At 48.2% G+C, this 22,312-nt stretch overlaps 1 protein-coding gene across 5 annotated transcripts in view; it reads right to left on the minus strand.

The window, feature by feature from the left end:
* The window catches only part of GATAD2B (GATA zinc finger domain containing 2B), a 67,720-nt gene that overhangs the window by 36,165 nt on the left and 9,243 nt on the right, over positions 1-22,312 (minus strand). The window contains exon 2 of one of the 5 annotated variants that reach the window (XM_035097921.2): positions 11,401-11,624. The exons of 1 other annotated variant lie outside the window; for it this stretch is intronic. Coding sequence is in view for 2 of the 4 variants with exons in the window: in XM_035097918.2 (XP_034953809.1) it covers positions 1,333-1,439 (107 nt within the window). In the remaining 2 variants the exon portion in view is untranslated. 3 more of the 5 variants (XM_060269451.1, XM_060269450.1, XM_035097918.2) reach the window with 3 other exon arrangements.

Raw genomic sequence — 22,312 nt, forward strand, 5'->3', positions numbered from 1 at the left:
AAAAGTAGAATGTTGGAACAAAACCCAAGGGACAGCCAGCTGATCCGACGCAGGCCTGGAGTCACAGCAATCTGAGAGAAATCAAATAAGTCAGATTTCTCCGTACAGATAGATTTGTGGCCTGCAAAGCTTCTGGGAATGAGGACAGGCCACGTGGCTGACATGGAGGAGGCTGGACAGCATCTCACCCAAAGGGCTTTGGCATGCCGTTCATCTGGTTCTGTTTCAAGCTACACACACACACACACACACACACACACACACACACACACACACACAAATCAGACTATGCTCTGAGCGACCGATTGATTGCAAAAGGATGGGAACTGCCTTATAGGTCAGACCGGAGTGTAGAATTTTGTTCAGCTTGAGGTCCACACTCACTTGTGACCCATCTTCTGGAGGTCGCATGCCAGGGGCAGGGAGAGCCAGAGGTAAAAGTGGGTGGAGCAATGGATTAGGCCAGTGTTTTCAAGCTCTGGTTCGCCTGATATTGTTGGACTACAATTTCCAGCACCCCTGACTATTGCCTAAGCTGGTGGTGGATTGTGAACTCGAGGTTGAAGAGCTCCATAGTGGGCAATGTTCCAGCCATGCTGGAACACAGGGGCTTCCACACACAATCCTCTCTGTCCTCCATGCAGGCAAGGCAAGAGACATGATCACAGGCTAAGGGTACATTCCAGCCAGGCCAAAAAAAAAGTTATGGCATGGGGAGGGGGGTGGTCTAGGGAGAGTCCCAAGGGCCAGAGAGAGAGGTGTGGAGGGCCACATTTGGGCCTGAAGTTCCCCACCCTTGGGCTCAGACTGAAAGGTCTACCTAGTCCTTTATCTAGTACTGAGCTACTAGTACTGGGCTTCTGACCAGAGAGGCCTTCTGGAAACCCACAACCACAGCATGAAGATGGTGGCCTTCTCTCTCTCTCTCTTTTGTTCACTTCCATCAAGTATCCGACGCATAGAGGCAGAGTGACTCTGCATGTGGATTGAAACTTATGGAACTCACTCCCACAAGGGGTAGTGATGGCCCTTGGATGGCTTTAAAAGAGGATTAGGCAAATTCGTGGAGAAGGATAGCAGTGCCTACAGGCTATGACAGCTACGCTGTGCCTTCACAGCTGGAGCTGGAAATGCCAGTTGCTGCTGCACTCAGGTCTTACTTGTGGGCCTCCCACCGAGCATCTGGATGGCCACCGTGAGAACACAATGCTGGACCTGCCTGATCCAGCTACTCTCACGTTCTTATGATTTTCTCCAACTGCTGCCATTTCAGCGCTCCTTTCACAAATCCAATTCTTCGAAAAAGTCATCCAAGGGCAGTTGGTTACACACCACATTTCTGCAAGGTGTGCAAGGAAGGGAGAAGGGGTAAAAGGTTCCCTTCGGTAGAATGGAGTGTTGAGCCATTTTAATCCATGTTGCGAGAAGCGTTCTAGCATGGGTGGCCTCTACGATTGGGTAATCAATGCGGATGCCGCCTTGGACCATTGCCAGCCGGCACAGCCAACAGTCGGGGATGATGGGAGTTGGAGAGCAGTAGTAGTTGGAGTGCCTGATTTCCCATCCCTGCAGCATATGACAGGGAAGTAGAGACAACCTCAGTTCAGATGCCTGTCTTGATACCAGCCCCCTCTGCCTAGCCCCCAAAGCCCAAGGGTCCCCCAACCAAATCCCTGCAGACAAAAGATCTTAATAAGTTCTTGAATGGAGAAAAGGGAGGCTTTAGCAGATGCTCTTCTTTGGGTGATCAGGATTCTCTTTATTGTCTGTCCTGGGTTGCCGCTGCCGCCACCACCAGATGTTCTCAAGATTTCTTCTCCTACATGACTCAAAGCTACTCAAATCCTGAGTCTCGGCCTACACATAAAGCCAGCAGGCAAGGTGCATAAAGAGGAGGCTCAGTTATAGCCAACAGCAGGAGGGAGGGTCTTCGCAGAGCCCATTGCCTGTGCCCTTGGCAAGGTTTGTGTGGGAGACAGTGGGTGCAGTCGACATTCCTGGCTCCTGTTCCAATTTTGTTTTCCATTTTAATTAGTTGCTAAAGAACTGCAGGCATTTAGGCCTTCTCCAGCAAGAGTCGTCAGCAACAAAAGATCCACAAAGACATTGTTCTGCCCTGTTCCTACCCTCGCTGTGGTTGGCGATGGACTACAAGAGCAAATTTTACCTGCTCTGTCTGCTCCTCTGGGGACTTATTGGGTTTCAATTAAGGTGTGGCAAAAAAAGTGTCTCCCCCCCCTGCAGTTTTTACTGTTAGGTGAAGAAACGTTTTTGAGTCCTTAAAAGAATGTTACACACTCCTCTCCTTGGGGGTTTCATACGCCGTGCCCAGAAGGCTGCTGTTGGTGCCCCATAATTGTGCAATTCTGGGTGGTGGTAAATTTCTCTGCTTTCTTTTAAATGCATTTACACCCTTCCTTTCCTTACCGGTATTTAAAAACTCAAGGAGGCTAATAAGAAGATCAAAGCACAATTTGAAATATCAATTACAGAGACATTAAGACACTAAATACTGAACAACACCCACTCCCAATACCACCAGAGTAGCAGATCAAACCCTGGATAATCATAAAAATAAAGACAAAAGAATCATCTATGAGTCAAACGCCATCTTTAAAAAAGGAAGGTTTTGACTATGTTTTGGGTGAGACATGATTCCTTTGGGAGAGAGTTCCAGAGCCTAGGCACGGCCATGGAAAAGGCCCTCTTCCTACTCTCAAGCCAGTGTATTCCATAGGAACTCCAAGAACCTGCCTCATACTGAGACCATTTGCCCATCTAGTTCCATATTGCCTACACTGATGGGCATAGGCTCCCCAGGATTCCAGACTAGAGTTTTTCCCCAGCCCTACCTAGAGACTGCCTGGGACCTTCCGCATGCAAAGCAGGCTGTCTACCCCTATGAGTTGTAGTCCTTTACCCAATAATAATCCTGCCCACCTAGCAGTTCGAAAGCATATCAAAGTGCAAGTAGATAAATAGGGACCGCTCCGGCGGGAAGGTAAACGGCGTTTCCGTGAGCTGCTCTGGTTTGCCAGAAGCAGCTTTGTCATGCTGGCAACATGACCTGGAAGCCGTCTGCGGACAAACGCCGGCTCCCTCGGCCTATAGAGCGAGATGAGCGCCGCAACCCCAGAGTCGGACACGACTGGACCTGATGGTCAGGGGGCCCTTGACCTTTTACCTTTACCCAATAATAAACCAAGATTCCAGTCCTCATGTTTCTGAATAACAGGATGATTTAAGAAGCTGCCCTATAACAATACAGTCAATTGGTCCATCTAGCTTGGTACTGTCTACACTGACTGGCAGCAGATCTCTTAGGTTTTCTGAGAGGGTTCTCTCCCAGCTCTACCTGGAGATGCCAGGGATTGACACCTGGGACCTTCGGCATGCCAAGCAGATGCTCTACCACTGAGCTGCAGCACTTTCAAGGATGTTGGGATCCACAGGAGGATCTGAACATTTGGTCCCAGAGCCTGACCGCTCCAGAGGCAGCAACATACCCTTTCAGCTACCACTTCCTGGAGAGAAGACCATGCACTACTCCACTGCAAGCTTACAGCATGGTCATCTGCTCTGTCTGCCCATCTATGGATATCCCAGGATTCTATTCTAGCTTGCTATTCATTCTCTGGGAGACAGCAAGTATTATGGGAAAACAACATGCAAGGTTTCACAAATATCTTGTTCCAGAGGGAGCTGGGCAACTGAGTATTTCTGGAGGGCTGCTTTGAGAAGAAGGCCCAATTGCCAGCCCTACCACCGCCAAAGAATCCTGCAGCATCGAACCCCCACCATTCCCACATCCCTCACTAATGCTGGCAAATGAGAGGACAAGAATACTCCGCCAGGGGTTGGATTTGTCCCCAGGGACTGCCAGTTGCTGATCCCCAGTGCTGGAAATGGGGCACTTTCCACCCTGTAGAAGTGTGATGCTTTTTTTGCCCTGCCAAATCAGATCAAGGGGCCTTCTAGTCCCCCCTTCTGTTTCCAAACTCTGGACAGCCAGAGTCCCCCTGAAATGTCACTCTCAGGGCATGGAGACAACGGCTTTCCCCTGGCTCTTTACTCCCGGTCATCTGAAAACACAAAGAGAGCCCTCTAGGGTCAGACCAAATGTCTGCCCAGTGCAGGGGGGAGGGAGGTTGAATGTGGCCCTCCAGGCCTCTGCATCTGGCCCTTCGGATTCTCCCTGGGCCATACCTCTCCATGACCCGTTTTTCTCAGGCCACACATCCCACCAGCCTTGCTGCACCCCTTTTCAGAGAGGATTCTGCCTGCCTGGAAGGTCTCCTTGAACTCTGTGATTAGGATGCTTGCTTGCCTGGATGGAGGATAGAGAAGGGTGTGTGAGCATGTGCGGAAACTGACCTACGGCACAAAGGTAACATTTACATACATTGATCTGCCCACTTTGCCCTTGGCCCCACCCACCACTGGCACATGGCCCTCAGAGGGCTGCCCAGAAGGGAATATAGCCCTCAGGCTGAGCAAGGTTCCCCAGCCCGATCTAGTGCAACATCTTATTTTCACCCCAGCAGCCCAACAACTGCCCCTGGGAATCCCACTTGCAGGGCAGCTCCTGTCTGTCTCCAGAATTTGGCATTCTGGGGCTCACTGCCCATGTTAGGTGGAAAGCCCCATCTACGTAGCATGCTGGCTAACAAGCTGTTGAAATACCTCTCTGCTCAGGACAGCCTCCATCCTGCTTTTTACCTTCAGCCTACAACAGACTCTACTGTACAAGATCATCTAGATTCCAAATTTCACAATCCTAAGAATCACACGGGCGCACGTGGTCCCTGCCTTTGGCACAGTTTCTTCTGCCTTGCTCTGAGCCCACCCTGCAGAGGTTGTTCCCCCCACCCCACCCTCTGGGTCTGGGAGAGGGGTGCTGGTGCTGACTCAATACTGCCAGATCTCCCCCCCCCCCGCATCAAAAGCTGCTCCGCCTCAGCTTCTCCGAGAGCGAGCGGATGTCACTGCTGTTAAAAAAGAAAAGAAAGAGAGATGCGTTTCGAGACAGGACACGCACAAAATGGCTGTCTCCCAAGATGAAACGTTTCCATACAATGCTATAAAAAGGACAATCGCCAAAAAAGGAAACCGGGACTTGACAGCCAGGCGGTCCGAGGAGCAGGACGGGGAGGAGAGATGCGAGAAGACCAAGCCATTCCCAGCCACCCTTCTCAGACTGGCTCAGACCCTGCCTCTTCCTTCCAGTGCCTATGCTGGCACAACACTCTCTCTCTCTCCCCCACCCCCACCCCCGTTTCTCATTCCGCACCCAACTTGGCAAAAAGAGATACTCTCCGCAGCAATTGTGCCTTGTGAGTTTGGAGACTGAGGAGAAGGAAAAGAAGCTCGCCTTACAAACAAACCACAGCTTTCTTCCAAGGAGCCCGCGATCCAAATTCCACCGTGATCCATTACAGTTGTGGGAGTGGGGATTACAAATCACGCTCCCCAACGACAGCAAGACAACGGTTCTCAGAAAGTGTGTACGGAGAAGTGGCGATGAGAGAGAGCTAGACGTCCCCAGACAAACTGGACTCTTGTTTTCGAAGGAAGCAGAGAGAGCAGCTGCCGGCACAGTTATCCGTAGGAGCCATTTCGGCGCAAGCTCATTGAAATGGCTCTTCCCCCCACCCCGCATCTTCCTTACAGCTCGTCGGAAGCAAATTATCCAAAGATGCTGGGAAGCTCACCTTGTAATAAAGCAGCTCACCCAAGACACTGCAACAGCTCTCGGCATTAAAGTGGGCTTGTTGAATGCAGGAAGTGACCTTATACAGACTACTCAGTTCAGTATTGTCAACACAGACCAGCAGCCGCTCTCCGAGATTTCAGACTGGAACCTTCTCAGCCCTACTTGGGGGGTGCCAGGAATTGAACCTGGGACCTTCTGCATACATAGAAGGTGCTTGAGCTACGGCCCTTCACCATAACATAGGAACGTAAGACGCTGCCTTATACCAAGTAAGACCAGCCGGGCTCATCTAGCTCAGTACTGCTGACACTGACTGACAGCAGCCGTCTGGGGTTTTAGACTGGTGACATTCCTACCGCTGCACGGTTTCTCCCAGAGGAACATCAGAGGTAGGGCAGGGAGGATCAAGCAAGCAAAAATGAACAGAGGATGGATGGGGGGAAATTTTGGCTACCTGGGATTTGAAGAAAGGGAAATCATTTGAAAGGAACAGTACATGAAATTTGACTACCTAGCTGCATACAGAGGGCAGTTTATCCTGCTTCAAAAGGTATACACAGTATACACTTCACATCCATGAAAGAACTTGGGGGAGCCTCTGCAGCATTTTCCTCTGTATGACCATATTAATCCTTACACCAGCCCAATAAGGTGGTCCAACACACAATGGAAAACATCTCAACTCAGTGTGCAGGGGTGAAGCTGGCAAATTCCACGCTGGGGAAAAGGGATGAAAAGTCGAGGACGAAGAACACAATGCCATATTACTTACACACACACACACACACACACACACACACACACACACACACAGCGAGTTTATAAAACTATGGATGGAGAAACTTTGGGGTTTGGCAGTCACCCCACAAAATTGACTAGCAGCAGATTCCAAGGACGCAAAAGGAAGTACTTGTTGCATGCAGCACCGAATTAATCTATGGAACTCACTGTCACATCACAAAGAAAGTGCGCTTACGCAGAAGGTGCCAGGATTAGTATCTGGCATCACTAACTATAGAGGATCAGGTAACAGAGGGAAGACCTTTCTCTGCCCAACACCCTGGAGAGTCGTTGTTACTCAGAGTAGCCACTACTGGGCTAGAGGACAGCTTCCTTGGGCTCTGTTTGTGGCGATGGATATTAGCGAAAGGAATTGCGGGAGTAGAGTAGCCTATCAATACCTATTGGCCTTGATGGCTGTAAGCATCACCTGTATTTTTCAGAGGCTGCCTAATCCTGAATACTAGTTGCTGGGAGGAGATCCATTGGCAAGGACTGGTTGTTGGGCCTTTGGTGGAACAGCAGGCACTGGATGAATTGAACTAGCAGGGCTTCCCTTGCATTATTATCCTCCGTGTGGTGGGGTGGGGAAACATAATAAGCCATATACACAGGGGACGACAGAGGACAAGATGGTTGGACAGTGTTCTCGAAGCTACGAACATGAATTTGACCAAACTGCGGGAGGCAGTGGAAGACAGGGAGTGCCTGGCGTGCTATGGTCCATGGGGTCACGAAGAGTCGGACACGACTAAACAACAACATAATTATGCATGGTGTAGAGAAAGTGAAATACTTCTTTCTATCCATTTTCTCTACACCATGAATTATATTGTATATATTTCTTCATCATTGTATACACCTCTTACTCCTAATACTAGAACTCGGTGACAGCCAATGAAGCTGTTGGAAGATTTGGGATGAAATGAACTACTTTTTCCATGCAAAGCACAGTTGAACTATGAAATTCACTCCTGCAAGAGGTACTGCTGGGCGCCAACTTGGATGGCTTTAAAAGAGATTTAGACAAATCCACAGAGGATGCGGCTATCAGTGGCTGCCAGCATGATGGCTATGTTCTCACTCCACTGTGGGAAGGAAGGAGGCCTCTGGTTATCAGCAGCTAGTAGGAACCGCGAGCGGGGAGAGCTGCTATTGCTCAGGTCCTGCCTGAGGATTTCCCACGGGCTCTTGTTATGTTTCTATTGCAGGTGAGGGAAAAGCAGTTTGCTAAACAAAAGCCAGCTTTGCCCATAGGCCAGTCAAAGGCTTCCCAACAGAGGATAAAAAAATTTATCGGGGACCTTCCAGACTCATGGCTCACCTTCTTAGCGCCTAACTCTACCTGGGTTCTCACATCAGTTCACTTGTCTGGAGACGACAAGAGTCAGAATGGAGTGTTCAGGAGGGGTTTCTTAATGACCGCTCCTTAGTCCCTGTGCCATTCCAGGCTGCAAGTGAGGGACATATGCCCAAGCCCCAAACATCAACAGCTACCCAAGCCCCAAACACCTATACTGGTACTTCCCCAAGGATAAATCTAAAACAGCAAGGAGCCTGGCCTATTTCTTGCTGCATTTGTTTCCTACTTGCAGGAAGTATCTTTTTGTACTTTAAATGCAGGGGAGGGGGATCTATGCTTTGCCAGACTTGCAGTCTAAAAAACGTTATAGTCTGTTCTACCAGCTTAGGGCTCTAAACCACATTACTCTACAGAACAGGCCTGGTTTTTAAGGTGGTGGCTTAAAAAAAACCCTGGACTGTGTCAAGTCAGATTGAAGGGAGTGGATTACATCTTGGAAAGCTTTTTGCATTGCAGGGGGAATAAGCACAGACAGAGAAGGCTGGACTGGAACTTCTCCTCTGATACAGTCATTTCTGATGCTAGGTGTCTTTCATTTTTAATAAATGAATGGGGAATGCTTAAAAGCAGTAGCCCCCACTTGCAATCCAAAGTGGTACAGTCTATTCTACCAGCTCAGGATTCTGCCACCTAACTCTGTCCTATCAGTAGGCCAGGGGAGCACAGGCCAGTCCTCTAACTCCCACTGGTGGAGAGCAGAGAGGGGGGAGAGAGAAAGCAAGGGAAGGAGAGCGACTGCAGACAACATTCAGAGAAGTCCATTCACTCCCACTGAAACAAGGAGTTTCAAGTGGATAGAGTTGTGACTCTTCACGGGTTCAAGAGGGGCGTCCTTCCCAGCCCCTACCTGGAGATGTTGGAGATTGAACCCGGGACCCTCTGCATGCAAAATGCCTGCTCTGCCACTGAGCTACAACTCCATCCGGCAGTCAGCCAGGGGCTTTAACTTGGTACTTTACCAGCACCAACCATCTCCATGCATCATAGAGGGTTAAAGCTCAGCATCAATCGGTGCTCGCCATGATAACTCAGCAGAACCACCCGGTTTTGCAACAATATTCCTCCAAATGCTCGGCAACAACCATAGTCAAACAGAAGGTACTGCCTTCATGTGCAGATGTGGTCTTCCCAGAAGGGCCTGGCAGGCCGCTGTGAGGAAAAGGGGGTGCTGGACAATAAGATCCACCTAGGATACTCCTCCATTGACTGCTGACCATGGCTAGCTGGGGCTGATGGGAGTCCTTTGGATAGGAGTCCATTGGAGATTCCTCATCCTTTTGAGAAAGGATGAGATACATTCAGAGTGGGTAAGCTGATCAGATGTGATTATCCACAATAGCTACATGGAACTTTTAGGTTCAGAGGCAGTTTACCTCCAGTACCAGTTCCGGGGGTGTATTTGTGTGTATGTGTGTCACAGGTACAGGAATGGGCTATGGCTTTCATGGTCTACTTGGGGCCTTCGCAGAGGCGACCTGCTCAGCCCCTGTGGGAAACAGAATGCCCAAAGGGACAGATCCAGGGGTCTTCTTATGCAGTGGAGGGTGGTCCACTTGGGCAAACAAGGCACAGCCCCACCAACCTCTATCTGCCCTCAGCCAGCCCCAACCTACCCACTTACAACAACCAGTCCAGGGGGTGGCCCTGCCTGCCAGCTTCTTGGTCTCCATGTTGACCCTCGTAGAACTTAGCAAGAAGAGGGTGGGGAGGAAACTTGAACTGGTTGGCTCTGCCTCTCATTGTCTCTGGCACCACCTACTGTTGGGCTCCTGATCTTCCACCCCATCAGTCCCAATGAGCACCAGCCACCACTGTTGTCCCTGCCTGAGCAGTCTACCAGCAAAGGAAGCCCCATTGTGTTCACTGTAGGATTACAGCCTGCCCTTGGCTTTGGCTCCAGCTATGGTTGGCCTCTCTGCCTTCTGCCCTGCCAGTCCCAACAGGCACTGGCCGCTCCTGTTCTTAGGGCCTTGGGTTTCATTTCAGCCATGGACAGAGTGGAAGCCTTTGAGCAAGAGCAGGCTCACAACTCTTCGTTCCCACTGAATTCAGCTCCCCGTGAATTTTCACCTAGCGCTTAGCTAAAGAAGCTTTGCAACGTGGAAATACATACACCGAGCAGGTACAGAGTGCCGTTCTCCCTGACAACAGAGAAACTCCTGCTGGCCAACACAACTTTGCGGCTTCTCAAAGTGGAGGGTGCAAAAAAAAAAAAACACCAAAAACCCCACACCAGTAAAACATAAACATGGGATACCTTTGCAGGAGCTGAACCACCACAGTGGCACATCCCTTTCGAAGCCCCAAACAAACCGAAGCAGACAACATTATTAAGAAGCAGGCGATGAAAGCCGCTCTGCGATAGCAAACGAAAGCAACACCACCAAACGAAATCTTTGACTCAGAGGGATGTGGAGGAACCCAGGAACCTTTCAAGGTAGAAATGCCTCATTCCTCGAATTTAGTGGGTCAGTTCGGAGAGAGACGAGAGGTCAATTTTTTTTTAGGGGGTTGGGGAGTGCATGTGTGTGTAAGAGGAGTTCTTCTCCCCTCCCTTCTGCAAGGAAAGGTGGCAAAGAAATCCTCCAGGAACACTGGCTTGCCTAGAAGCTGTGGGGTTTTTTTTTCATTCTTTCTTTCAGCAAGAAGGCAGAGGAAGTTTTTTTGGGGGGGGTAATATAAGCCATCAGCATTAGCTCAGTGATCACTGTAAACAGAATGAAAAAAGAGGAGGGGGGGACGACAAAAGGAGGTTTAAGAGACCAGCCTCTCTCTCTCCTCTCCCTCGACTCTCCTCCCGTCAGCCTGAGTGACGCAGACTCCCTTATATAATAGGCTGCGATTTCCTAGACCGCAAGGAAGGCCTCTCTCTCTCTCTTTTCCCTCCCCCCACATGCCGCTTCCACCTCCCTGCCACTGCTTTGTGCTCGCCGTATAAGCTCCACACACGCGCAAACGCGTCTCCCAGCCCTTGGCACCGTGCCAGCGCTCTCCGTCGTCAGCTGGCTGCCTCCATTCACAGAGTGGGGTTGTAGCTGACATGAAAAGGAAGGGGGGGTGGAGATGGAAATGGGGGGTGGAGAGAGAGAGAGACGGGGGAGAGAGAGAAGGTTCGGGTATTCGATCAAACTATCAGCATGCCAGAGAGACAATAGAATGTCTTTGCCACATTCTCCGAAATAAGCCACCTTCCTGCCTCCTCCTCCACCGCCGCCCATGCCACCCCCAGCACAAAATATATTCTTCCTCTGTGGCTCCAGACCGGTAGCCATGTGAAAAGGGGGGGGGAGCAGGGAGGTCAAAAGCCAAAAATCAATGAATTAATCCATGATTGTATTTAGACAAGACAGTAAGGTTTTTTTTTAATAAATAAAAAATAAATAAAAATACAAAACCCGACGTTTGAGAGCGATGAAACATTTTTTTGGGGGGAAAGGACTTAGCTAATCCCTAAAGAACCTTTTGTTTGAATAATAATTTTAAAAAGAGATTATTATTTTTAAGGCAGTAAAAAGAAAAAGAAAAAAGGGAGGAATATACTTACAGGTAGCGTGTTCCCACTCCCTCCCTGACTTGTCAAGAGGAGGGGAGAGACAGACGGATGGAGGGGGAGTCGGTTCGCCAGCCCACGAGGAGGGTAGGGGGGAAAGCCAGGGTGCTTTTTCACCAGAAGCCCCCTCGGTGGAACATGGATGGCCGCGGCGTGCCATCCCCCTCCAGGGACCTGCCGGAGCCCAGTCGTGGAACGGGCACGTCCCTGCCAATCATCTGTGGTGCCGTTATATTAAACAAAAGAAAAGGGGGGGATGCTTACTTTTACCCATGATGCTTAGCGGGGGCAGGGGAAGGGAAGGGGAGAGAAGAAGGAAAAAAAATAAAACCAGTTGCAGCCGGTTTGTAACCTCAGGACATGGAATTATCGCTTAAGAAAAAAATAAATAAATATAAAAATTAAGTTGGTCGTGGCACTGGAGGCAGTCAGCTGCGTGGCTTGTGCGGGTGCCCCCTCTTCCCTTCCCTGCCTCCCCCCCCCATAAGGATCCCATCATCAGGTCTCTCTCACGCTCTCACTGGGTTGCCCCCACTCCTTAAAGCATATCCTGGCACCTGGCCAAACTTTGCCTCTCTCATTCATAAGCATTGGCTTCCAAGGGTCTTTTAACCATTTAGCTGCTAAGAATAAGTTCCCTGGATGGGTGTGGGTTGGCTGGCTGGTGTTTTTTTTAAAGATGTCCCGTCGGGAGGCACCTTTGACCTGAAGCACCCAAGGTGGAACATCTTGTGAAGAGGAGAATCAAGCAAAAACAGGAAGGTGGAACCAACACACAGCCTATTATTCAAAAAAAAAGAAAAGAAAAAGAAAAAGGTGCGCAATATTGTGAGAGGGTGAAAGAGAACTTGAGTAAGGGAGAAGCCTTGGCACACTCACCCACCCCTCACAGTTGTATACTGGTCACAAGATGTGTCACGGGTGCTCAGTTGAGCATGATGGGTCAAAAACCTGCCTCCGAACTCTGCTGTTGCAAAATGCCTTGTCAGCTGTGAGCTGCAGATGCCATCTTCCAACCCAAGGCCAACTGTGACGACCTAAGTGCTAAAAGTGTCAAGGCCAGCACACTCTCGGTTCTTGCTACAAGGCCACGCGAGGTAGGCTGGAAAGCCATGTAGACATGCTAACCAAGATAACCTCCTCAGCTCAAACTTTCCTGGGCCGCCTCCAAGACTGGTTTCGGCCATTCGGCAAATCGCTCTGCCTGGCGGTCTCTGAACCAATTTTTGCTTCTAGGCTCCAATGCTCCAAGGCAGGTGCCCTCAGCAGGTTCTATTGGAGGAATTATTGCACTGATGAGTGCTCTGACAGACACCTCTCTCCCCCCAAGGCTCCCACATGCCCAAAAGTGAACAGAGCAAACAAACCAGGAAATCTAATCAACATGCCCTGATTGGCCAGACTCTTTGTCAACCTACCATTGACCGGGTCTATCTGGGCCATTGGTCAGGGTGGAAAGCCAGGGGCCTAGTCCCAGTCCAGTCCTTAGGAGCACTTTGGGTATTAAATATAAGTGGCTGGCACTCTAATGCAGGCATTCCCAAACTTCGGCCCTCCGGATGTTTTGGACTACAAGTCCCATCATCCCTGACCACCAGTCCTGTTAGCTAGGGATCATGGGAATTGTAGGCCAAAACATCTGGAGGGCCGCAGTTTGGGGGGTGCCTGCTCTAATGGCTAATGCCAGGAATATCAGCCTTTCACCATAGAGTTGTAAAGACAGAGCAACATACTTACCATACCATCTCGAGATTCATGGTGGCTTTCAATTTAGTACCCAAAGTTTAGCCAACACATTGCTCATGTCTTTTTCCCTTGTTTCTCCATCAACTGTGGGAGAACGTTAGGTTGTCAGGACATTGCTGAACTACAACTCCCACCAGCCCCTACACTCATGGGCAATGGTGAGGGATGATGGAAGTCATAGTTCAGCAACTTCTGGAGAGTGAAAGGTTCCCCACATCCGCTCTATGTTGAAGAGAGCTTATCCATGGTAGATGCCAGCCCCCCACCCTCACAAGGGTCAATCACAAATATGTCCAGACTAATCCAAACTCAGGGGCTGTGCATTCAAAGCACCTGATGGCTCACCCCAAAGTAAATGTTTCCAAGTGAGCAAATGCACAAATGTGTGTGTGTAAGTGGGGGGGGGAGGGAGTTTTCTACTACAGTAGGTAGCAATGCAACACATGTACTACCCTGGCTGACTCCAATAGCTGAGTCCCCCTTCCCACCAGCATGGGAAGGCCAATGCAAGCTGGCCTCAACATGGGAGTAGGGATGGGCAAAGCTGTCCCATTTCATTTCTCATTTCTCAAGTTCAGTTCAGTTTGTGATTCCCCCCGTCAATTTGTGATTTTTCAAAGAAAACGGTCCTCCTGAAAATTCATCAGTAACTGAGTGCGAATTTCTCCTGATAGACATGCCTACTAGATGCTGATTTTGCCTAATGTACACGTCCCCGTCCCACTGCCAGCAAATAATTTCCTTTAATATTATGCATTATGAAATGGCGTTTTCGATGATATATGCATTTTCTTTCATGCCTTAACCCCAGGACCTGCATTACTGGGCTGCTAGGCTGGAGAAGTGCACTGCAAAATTCGTCGAAGCGTGGATTTCAGAGGACGGCTGTGTCCTTTGGTTCTTATGTGGTTTCGAACAGTGCGAATTATGCAAGCTCGCCTCAAAACCCAAGCTGGGTTGAATTTCTTGCACATCCCCAGCTGGGAATGCATGACTGATTATTGGAGCAGCTTGCCTCAAGCCAGGCCCTTCTGTCCACCTCAGGGATGCCTGCTGTTAAAGGCTGATCCAAGACAAGGGATGGTTGGCCAAGATGCCACCATGTAACAAAACTGCCCCCCCCGGTCCTCTGTAGAAGAATATGGCAGCCATCAACATACATGATAGCAAAATTGTCAATTTTGGGACACTATTGGGAAGGTTGCTAATACCGCCCTAGATGACCACACCTGTGCCAAAAATGGTATCTTGCTTGATGAGTCCCACAGAATTCAGACCTTTCATCAGGCTGGGTCCTGTTTACTGATCAGGACAGAGCAACTGTGGCCCTCCAGATGTCAACAGTGGGAAGCCCTCTAGCACAGCAAAGAGCGGCTCTGTTTGTTCCTCAATCAATGGTACTCAGCGGGAGACTGCCTTTGAGCCTGTGGGGCAGTGGTTTCACCCTGCCTGCTTATTAACCAGAAGAGCTTTTTGGTTGATCAAAAGATGTTTTCATATGATTAGTCTTAACTAACTAAAATGCTGTGGCCCTAATTCAAACTGATAATTACTGTAGAATTTCCAGCATGGCGCCAACCAAGCTGAGCTTATTAGCAAAAGTGGCCCAATCTGGCCCACAACAGAAACAAGGAAGGTAATTAATGGGTATTTATGCAGAGGGCAGGGTGTATTCCCCTCTAGGGATGGATGGATCAGTCTCTTTGCAGTCATGGCCTACCGGACATGTGCATGTTTTTAAGCCCAGTTCAGACTTCACGTTAATCAGTAAATTTTATTCATAGAAAACTCCAAGAAAATTCATGTTTAAGGTACACGTTCAAACACAAATTTAAATAAACGTTTTGCCACTATATTTTGCATTGTTCATCTCAATGGGCACATTCCTCAATGGGTTTTATCTCAATATACACATTTTGAAAACATTCCTGACTTTTTTTTAAAGCTGAGAATTGCATCACAAAATTCGGGAAAGGGCAAAATTATGTTCCGATCCACAATTTAGTCTTGGGGGTGTAAATCAGGTCTGTTCACACTGGAATTCACAGAAATCCTAACTCTCCCACTCCACACACTCTGAATTTTCTACTTAGAACTATGCAAATCAAGTCAATTACATTTAATTTGTATAATTCACTCTGTTTCTAAGGTGTTAAGGTTTATGAAGAAATGTGGTGTGGCTGGCAGGGAGAAGTTCTGGTGAGGAAAAAGGGGGAGGGCAAGCAAAGGGGGAAACCAGGGAGGGGAAAAAGCAGACTCCATTCCCATTCTTTTAAAGGTACATAGATTTATGGATGCTGTAGTTTCATAGCAAACATGCAGCTTGAGGTTGTTGGTTTTTTAAAAGGAAAATTAGGGTCTCTTTAGAAAGATTTCTTCAAGAATATCCCAGTCAACCAATGCCGAGTTTGCAAGTAGCTCACTCGCCTATGGTGAGTCAGACTTGCCTCCAAGCAACAGGTAGGGAGACCTCATTAAAACCTTGGATCCCCCCCCTTCCCTTAATAACACAATGCAGGGCGACTATTAAAAACAAACAAAACAACCATTGTGAGCATCAATACTTTCTTATTTGTAAGGCTGGTTTAAATATTCCAGTTGGGGCTCAATAAAAGCTTGTATAATGCTCCTAGTGGCTCACTGAAATCCATCAGGTAGCAGCTTCAGGACAGACAAAAGAAAGCGCTTCTTCTAACAGCATGGAATTAACTGATGGAACTCCCTGGCAAAAGATGTGATGCTAGTCTCTGGTTTTAAATGGGGATAGGATGAATGAATGAAGAACTCTGCCAATGGCTAGTCTCCATGACTAGTTGGAGCTGCAACAAAATGTTGCAGCATGAAGTGCTCCTGTTCAGGTGCCTACCACGATGTCTTCCAGGACACTCTAATTCCAATCCTCTACCCCCTTGGTTTCCATTTCCCAACCCCTGCCAGGAGATACTCACCATTCTGTGGTCCTCCCCTAAGCATATTGATACCTCCCCACAAGTTACTCAGTAACTTCATATTGACCACAAAGCCATCAACACTCAGCATCCTGAGTTTGCTATTAGAGGGAGTGATAGTTAAATGGAACCTCTGGGATCAGAAGCACTCTCTCTCTCCAAATACCAGAGGCTAGGAGAAAATGGGGGCCAGCTATCATCTTCATTGCTCTGCTTTCAGCAGCATCTGGCTGCCCACTATGGGAGGCCAGATCCTGGGTTAGAAGGGCTACTGGTTCTGATCCAGCAGGGCTCTTGTGTTCTTAATGGGCACCTTCCCGTTGTAGCGCACTTTACATACTTACATTCCCTGAAAGAGTCTCTCTGCACTAAAAACAGGTTGCAGATACTGTACTTTGTACTAAAGTTATGCATGCCTGTATGCATAAACACAAACCAAAATCCTTACCCAAGCCAACCCAAATTCTGCGCTCAAGAAGCCTTAATTCTGCAACCAGCATAAAATTGTATTTTATGAATTGTATATGCTTACTTGCATATAATTAGCACTGCTACTATTAGATATTGGGGGAGGGGAGTTATTAAAACATTCATGAGGTACTCTGTGGACAAATGCCAGCTCCCTCAGCCTGTAAAGCGAGATGAGCGCTGCAACCTCAGAGTCATCTTAACTATCAGGGGTCCTTTACCTTTACCTTTTTTTTTTACTCTGCTGATAGCTGAAAAATCTTATGCAGCCACTCTTTGGGTAAGCCTGAGGTTTAGGCAGGCATTTCACACGCACGTCCAAGCCTGTATTTGAAGGCCTGAGGGTTAGAAACTTTTAAAAATGAAATTAAAATATGATCTTCTGTGACTTTCCTGCACTCTGGAAGAACTGAGCAAAAAATCCTCAGGTTGTCTCCAACTACATCTTATTCAGAGTAGAATCATTGGTATCAATGGACTTGACAAAGGCCACATTCACATCCTGTATATGTCAAGATCCATGTATATGATGCACTTTTTCTATGCCAATACAGTGGAGCCTCCAGCTTATGTCACCCTCGGCTTGAGACTGGCACAAACCCGGAAGTACCAGAACAGGCTACTTCTGGGTTCGTGCACGCGCATAAGCGCTAAATTGCGCAGACGCGACACTTTTGGTTGCGGCGTTTTCGGGTTGCGGCGGAGCCTTCGGAACGGATCCCCGCCGTAACCTGAGGTTCCACTGTAAAAGAGATTGATTGATATATGTCAAGACCTATGATGCTGTTTTAAACAGTCATGACTTACCCCAAAGAATCCTGGGAGCTGTAGTTTGTTATGGGTGACAAGAGTTGTTTGGAGACCCTTATTGCCCTCCCAGAGCTATAATTCCCAGAGTGGTTTAACAATCAATCACTCTTCACAGTGCATTCTGGGAATTGTAGCTCTATGAGGGAAATGGGAGGGGGGTTGTCTCCTAAGAACTCTCAGAACCCTTAACAAACTACAGTTCCTAGGATTCTTCAGGGATGGTTTAAAGTGCTGTTACAGTGGTGTGAATGTGCCCTGTTTAAGTCAATTGATATCAATGCGTCTGAGTAAGACTTAGTTGGATACAACCTTTATTCAGGCACCTTTGGAATAGTGGGAGCCAGAGGCTTCTGCTGGCGTTGCTCGCACATAACCAAGCCTACCTCTGCAGCCATAAGGCCTAGAAACCATTTTTTAAAAATCAAAATAAAACTGCAGAAGTGGCATTCTGTGACTTTTCTGTGCACTGGTGGAACTCTGCCACCCAACCATACTGCCAAACTGGTAAGTATACTAGACACCTGGGCTAAAAGAAAGAAAGGAGGGGGGAGAGAGAAAAGAGCCCCAAACCCAGGTGCCTTGAGAATTTGATTCTGAAGCATAGGAATGTGAGGTATTCTCTCCCACCTCTCTTGGGTAGCACCCATTTGAATGCCCAGATTCCCCCCCCCCCTTTGTGGCTGTTTGTTTCCCCATAATGGTCGAGGAAACCTGAACAATAAGCTATTGAAAAAAGAAGGCCCTCAAGTATTTTACCGCTGTGAAGTCTGCTCCCCCCCCCCACACACCGCCCCTGATTGAATTAGGATGGGAGACTTGCCTGAGTTAGAGAATGACTCAGGGAGAGAGGTGAAAAGGGGGGGGTGGCGGCGGAAGAGAGATACGTAATCGATTTGGTCTTGTTCAGTGAGGGGGGGGTAAGGCAACCATTTTGAATGCCAGCATCCGGAACAGATGGATTTTCTTCTTTCAAAAAGGAGGGAAAATTGAGAAGCACGCTAGAGCCGCCCTCATTCCGAATGCGGGTGAGGAGTTTGCTTGTGGCAAAAAAAAAAAGATGGCAGAAGCTTCCCAATTATCTTTTTTTAACAAACACACACGAAGCAAACAAACAGATGTAGTAGCCATCTTTACCTGCACCACTTCCCGAGACAATTTAAGATGGTCTGAAGAATGTAATTGAACAGCGTCTCCATACAGGCGGCCTCCAGATTTGCCAAAATCAAAGCACTGCAACTCTGTGTACAACTTCAAGAAGAGAAGCCAAGTTTTGAGGGATGAAAACAGGAAACTTTTAAAGAGGGCTTTTGGAACCGCCAAAGCCAAGCGTAGACGACACAGTCTGGTCCCCTAACCCAGCCTTGTAAATAAGCCCACAAGAGCTATAAAAAATTGAAATGAAAAGCTGATATTCTGTGCCTTTCCTGCACTCTAGTGGAACTGAGCTGAAAATTCTTGGGTTGTCTTCAACTAAGTCATGCACAGAGTACAGTATATCCATTGACACCAATGGACGTGACTTAAGGCCACATTTGTGCCGTACATTTGAAGTACAGTGGTGCCTCGCTAGACGAATTTAATTCGTTCCACGGGTCTTTTCTTATAACGAAAAATTCGTCTAGCGAATCCCATAGGAATGCACTGAATTTTTTTTGAAATTTTTTTTGCCCATAGGAACGCATTAATTGAATTTCAATGCATTCCTATGGGAAACCGCGATTCGCTAGACGACTTTTTCGTAAAACGAATTCATCTAGCGAGGCAACCTCCGCTCAAAAAATCCTTTCGTTAAGCGGAAATTTCATTAAGCAGGGCATTTGTTAAGCGAGGCACCACTGTAGTATGATACCACTTTAAACAGTCACGGCTTACCCCAAAAGGATTCTGGGAGCTGTTGTTTGTTACGTGTTCTGAGAGTTGTTAGGAGTCCCTGTTCCCTTCCCAGAGCTTTGTTAGGAGTCCCTGTTCCCTTCCCAGAACAACTATCCTTTTCAGAGCTAGTCATGGGCGCAATTCGTCTTAGCTGTGATTACCGTGTATCCCAGCGTATAAGACGACTGGGCGTAGAAGACGACCCCCAACTTTTCCTGTTAAAATATAGAGTTTGAGATATACTCGCCATATTAATAAGACGACCCAGCATATAAGACGACCCCCGACTTTTGAGAAGATTTTCCTGGGTTAAAAAGTACGGTAGTCTTATACGCAGGAATATACAGTAAGTTCAAACCAAGAGTTTGCAAACCTGGTTCCATCTTTAAATTTGCAACTGACCATGGTTGGTGTTGAGATTGGTGCACATGTTAACGCTAACCACAGTTAGCTCTTAAAAATGCAAGCGGGAAGGGATTTTATGTCCGAGAAGGAAAGTTGCTCACAAATACTTTGGGTTAGGAGACTGGACAATCTTATGGCTGCCCAGCCCCAAAGTGGATTGGCATTTTACCAATCCCACCCCTGCAAAAAATGGGCTGCTCAGATATTATCAAATATTCAAGTAATATCCACCTGCAACTAAGACCTAGGGAAAGGACATGCGTCATCGTTCTCAGGCTGTCCCAGTGCCGATACGAGATATCCCAAGGACTGTAAGATCTGGGATTACCTGGCTTTGGGTTGCTAGGCAGCAAACGGGGTGGCAGCTAGTTTCACTATGTAACCTTGGAAGAACACCTGTTGAAACAGCCATGACAGCTTTAGTGACATCTAAGGTGGGGAACCTGAGGCCCAGGGGCCAAATACGACCCTCCAACCCTCTCTATCTGGGCTCTTGGGACTCTGCTAGGTTCCACCCTCTGTCCTTGAATTTTGATAACAGTGGTTGTATGAATGGAGTGTGTGTGTAGTAGTCTACTGTACAAAGGGAAAATATACATTCCCTGTTTTGCCCACATTTGCCTCTGGCACTACGCACCACTGGCAAGTGGCCCTCAATATCTTGCCAAGAAGGGAATGCAGCCCCCAGGCTGGAAAAGTTTCCCCATCCCTTCTCTAGAGCTTGAGACCTGCCTGGATGAGGACCATGTACCTCCTTCTGCCTCCCCCCCCCGCCAACCCTCCAGGTTCTGGTGGCCCGAGCCCTGATCCTTGCTAAGAGCCAACAACCTCTCTTTCACATCCAACCTTCTCCCCTAGCAAGCATCCCTTCACCCAAGTGAAATATCTCACGGGAGCTCCCACTGCACATACCAGCCAGGGAATTGTGGTCTTTTGAAACAAGTGGAATGAGATCTAACTTAATACTGTTCCACTCCCAAACAGTAAATCTGTGGCAGCAAGAAGAGGGCGGGTGGGGGGGAAATGAAGACCCACTGCAGTGAAACAAGTTTTATAATTCATTAAAGTGAATTATCTTGCTCCTCATACAAACAAGAATGAGACTGTAAGGGTTGGGGGGTGGGGGAGAGAAGAGAGGATGGAAACCCCAACAAGCAAACCGAGGGAGAGGGAGAGGGAGAGGGAGAGGGAGAGGGAGAGGGAGAGGGAGAGGGAGAGGGAGAGGGAGTTAGTCAGCAGTAAAAATCTTGTCTCCCGAACAGTTCCCAGTTATCCATCTCACTTAATGTCGTCCGCGCTCCTCTCGGAAGCAGGATTCAATACCGCCAACTGAGACTGCAGGCTGAGCAGCCCCGAGTGGCTGGTTGATGGGTGCCACCAAGTGACATAAATGAGCCTAACAAAGGAGCAGGAAAGGAAGCAAGTGGAGAAACAGCTGGGGGGGGGGTCCTTTGGGGGGGGGCAGGAGTTGCCATGTGAACTTGCTCTGCTGTAGTAAATTTCAAAAGTATGCAGTGCAATCAATGGCCAATCAGGAGAAATAAGTCAAATTACGGTGGGGGGAGAGAGAGAGAAATTCAGTGAACCTGCAGTACTCACCCACAGAGGAGGTTTTCCCATCACTGCTCTGTATGAATTGCTGCCCTGGGTTCAGGTGCTAACTAGTATTACTATTTATCAGATTTTTTCAATGCCCTTCACCATAATGTCCCAGGATGGGTTGTAACTTTGTAAAAAATAAAAGCATGCCAGAAGATTAGAAGGAGCCTAAGAGCTCATCTAGTCTGATCCCCTGCTCAGAACAGGATCCTTGTAGGTTGCAATGGCAGCTCTCCTGACAATCTATGTAGTCTGAGTGCCTACCACATTCTGAAGCAGCACAATCTATTCTATTGGCTACAACAGACTGCTTCTTTCAAACCATTTTTTGGGGGGGGAGGCGGTAGCAGAGATTATCCTGTGGCCGCCTCTGGCCTAATTAGTTGTTAACCAAGGTAACTCTACATTGTTCCACTTAGGGTCTTAGTTCTCAGTGGGGTGGTAAATATCTGTGTTTTGACGAGAGTTAAAGGCAGTGGGGAATGTCTGCATGGCTAAATGTTCCTCAAATCCCTGCTCCCCAACATTATGCACATAAAATTGGTAGGCTAGTAAGAATGAAGTTAAGAACATAAGAGGAGGCCTGCTGGATCAGCCCTGCTGGATCCTGTTCCCACAGGGGCCAACAAAATGCCCCGATGGGAAGCTTGCAAGCGGGACCCGAGTCAACAGCAACTCTCCCCACTTGTGATTTCCAGGATCTGGAATTCAGAGGCATGTAATGACTCTAACAGAGGAGGTTGAACATGCTTCCATTCTTCTTCCTAACATGCACATTTTTTGGCATGGTGGGGAACTGGTTTAGTTTTTTCAAGTCATCAACAGTCCAGACCCATAGATATATATATATCCTATGCAGCCTCACTGCCACTGGTGCTTGTCCTACCCTCTGGAGAAACAGTGAACAAACGTACGCCATTTTTGACGCAACAGAACTTAAAAGTGTGAAGAAACTTTGGCCCGCCAGGTGCTGGAGAACTACAACTCCCATCACCCCTGGCCATTGGACATGCTTGCTGGGTCTGATGGGAGTTGTAGTTCAGCAACATCTGGAGGGT

Source organism: Zootoca vivipara, chromosome 17 (assembly GCF_963506605.1).
Source record: "Zootoca vivipara chromosome 17, rZooViv1.1, whole genome shotgun sequence".
NCBI lineage: Eukaryota > Metazoa > Chordata > Lepidosauria > Squamata > Lacertidae > Zootoca > Zootoca vivipara.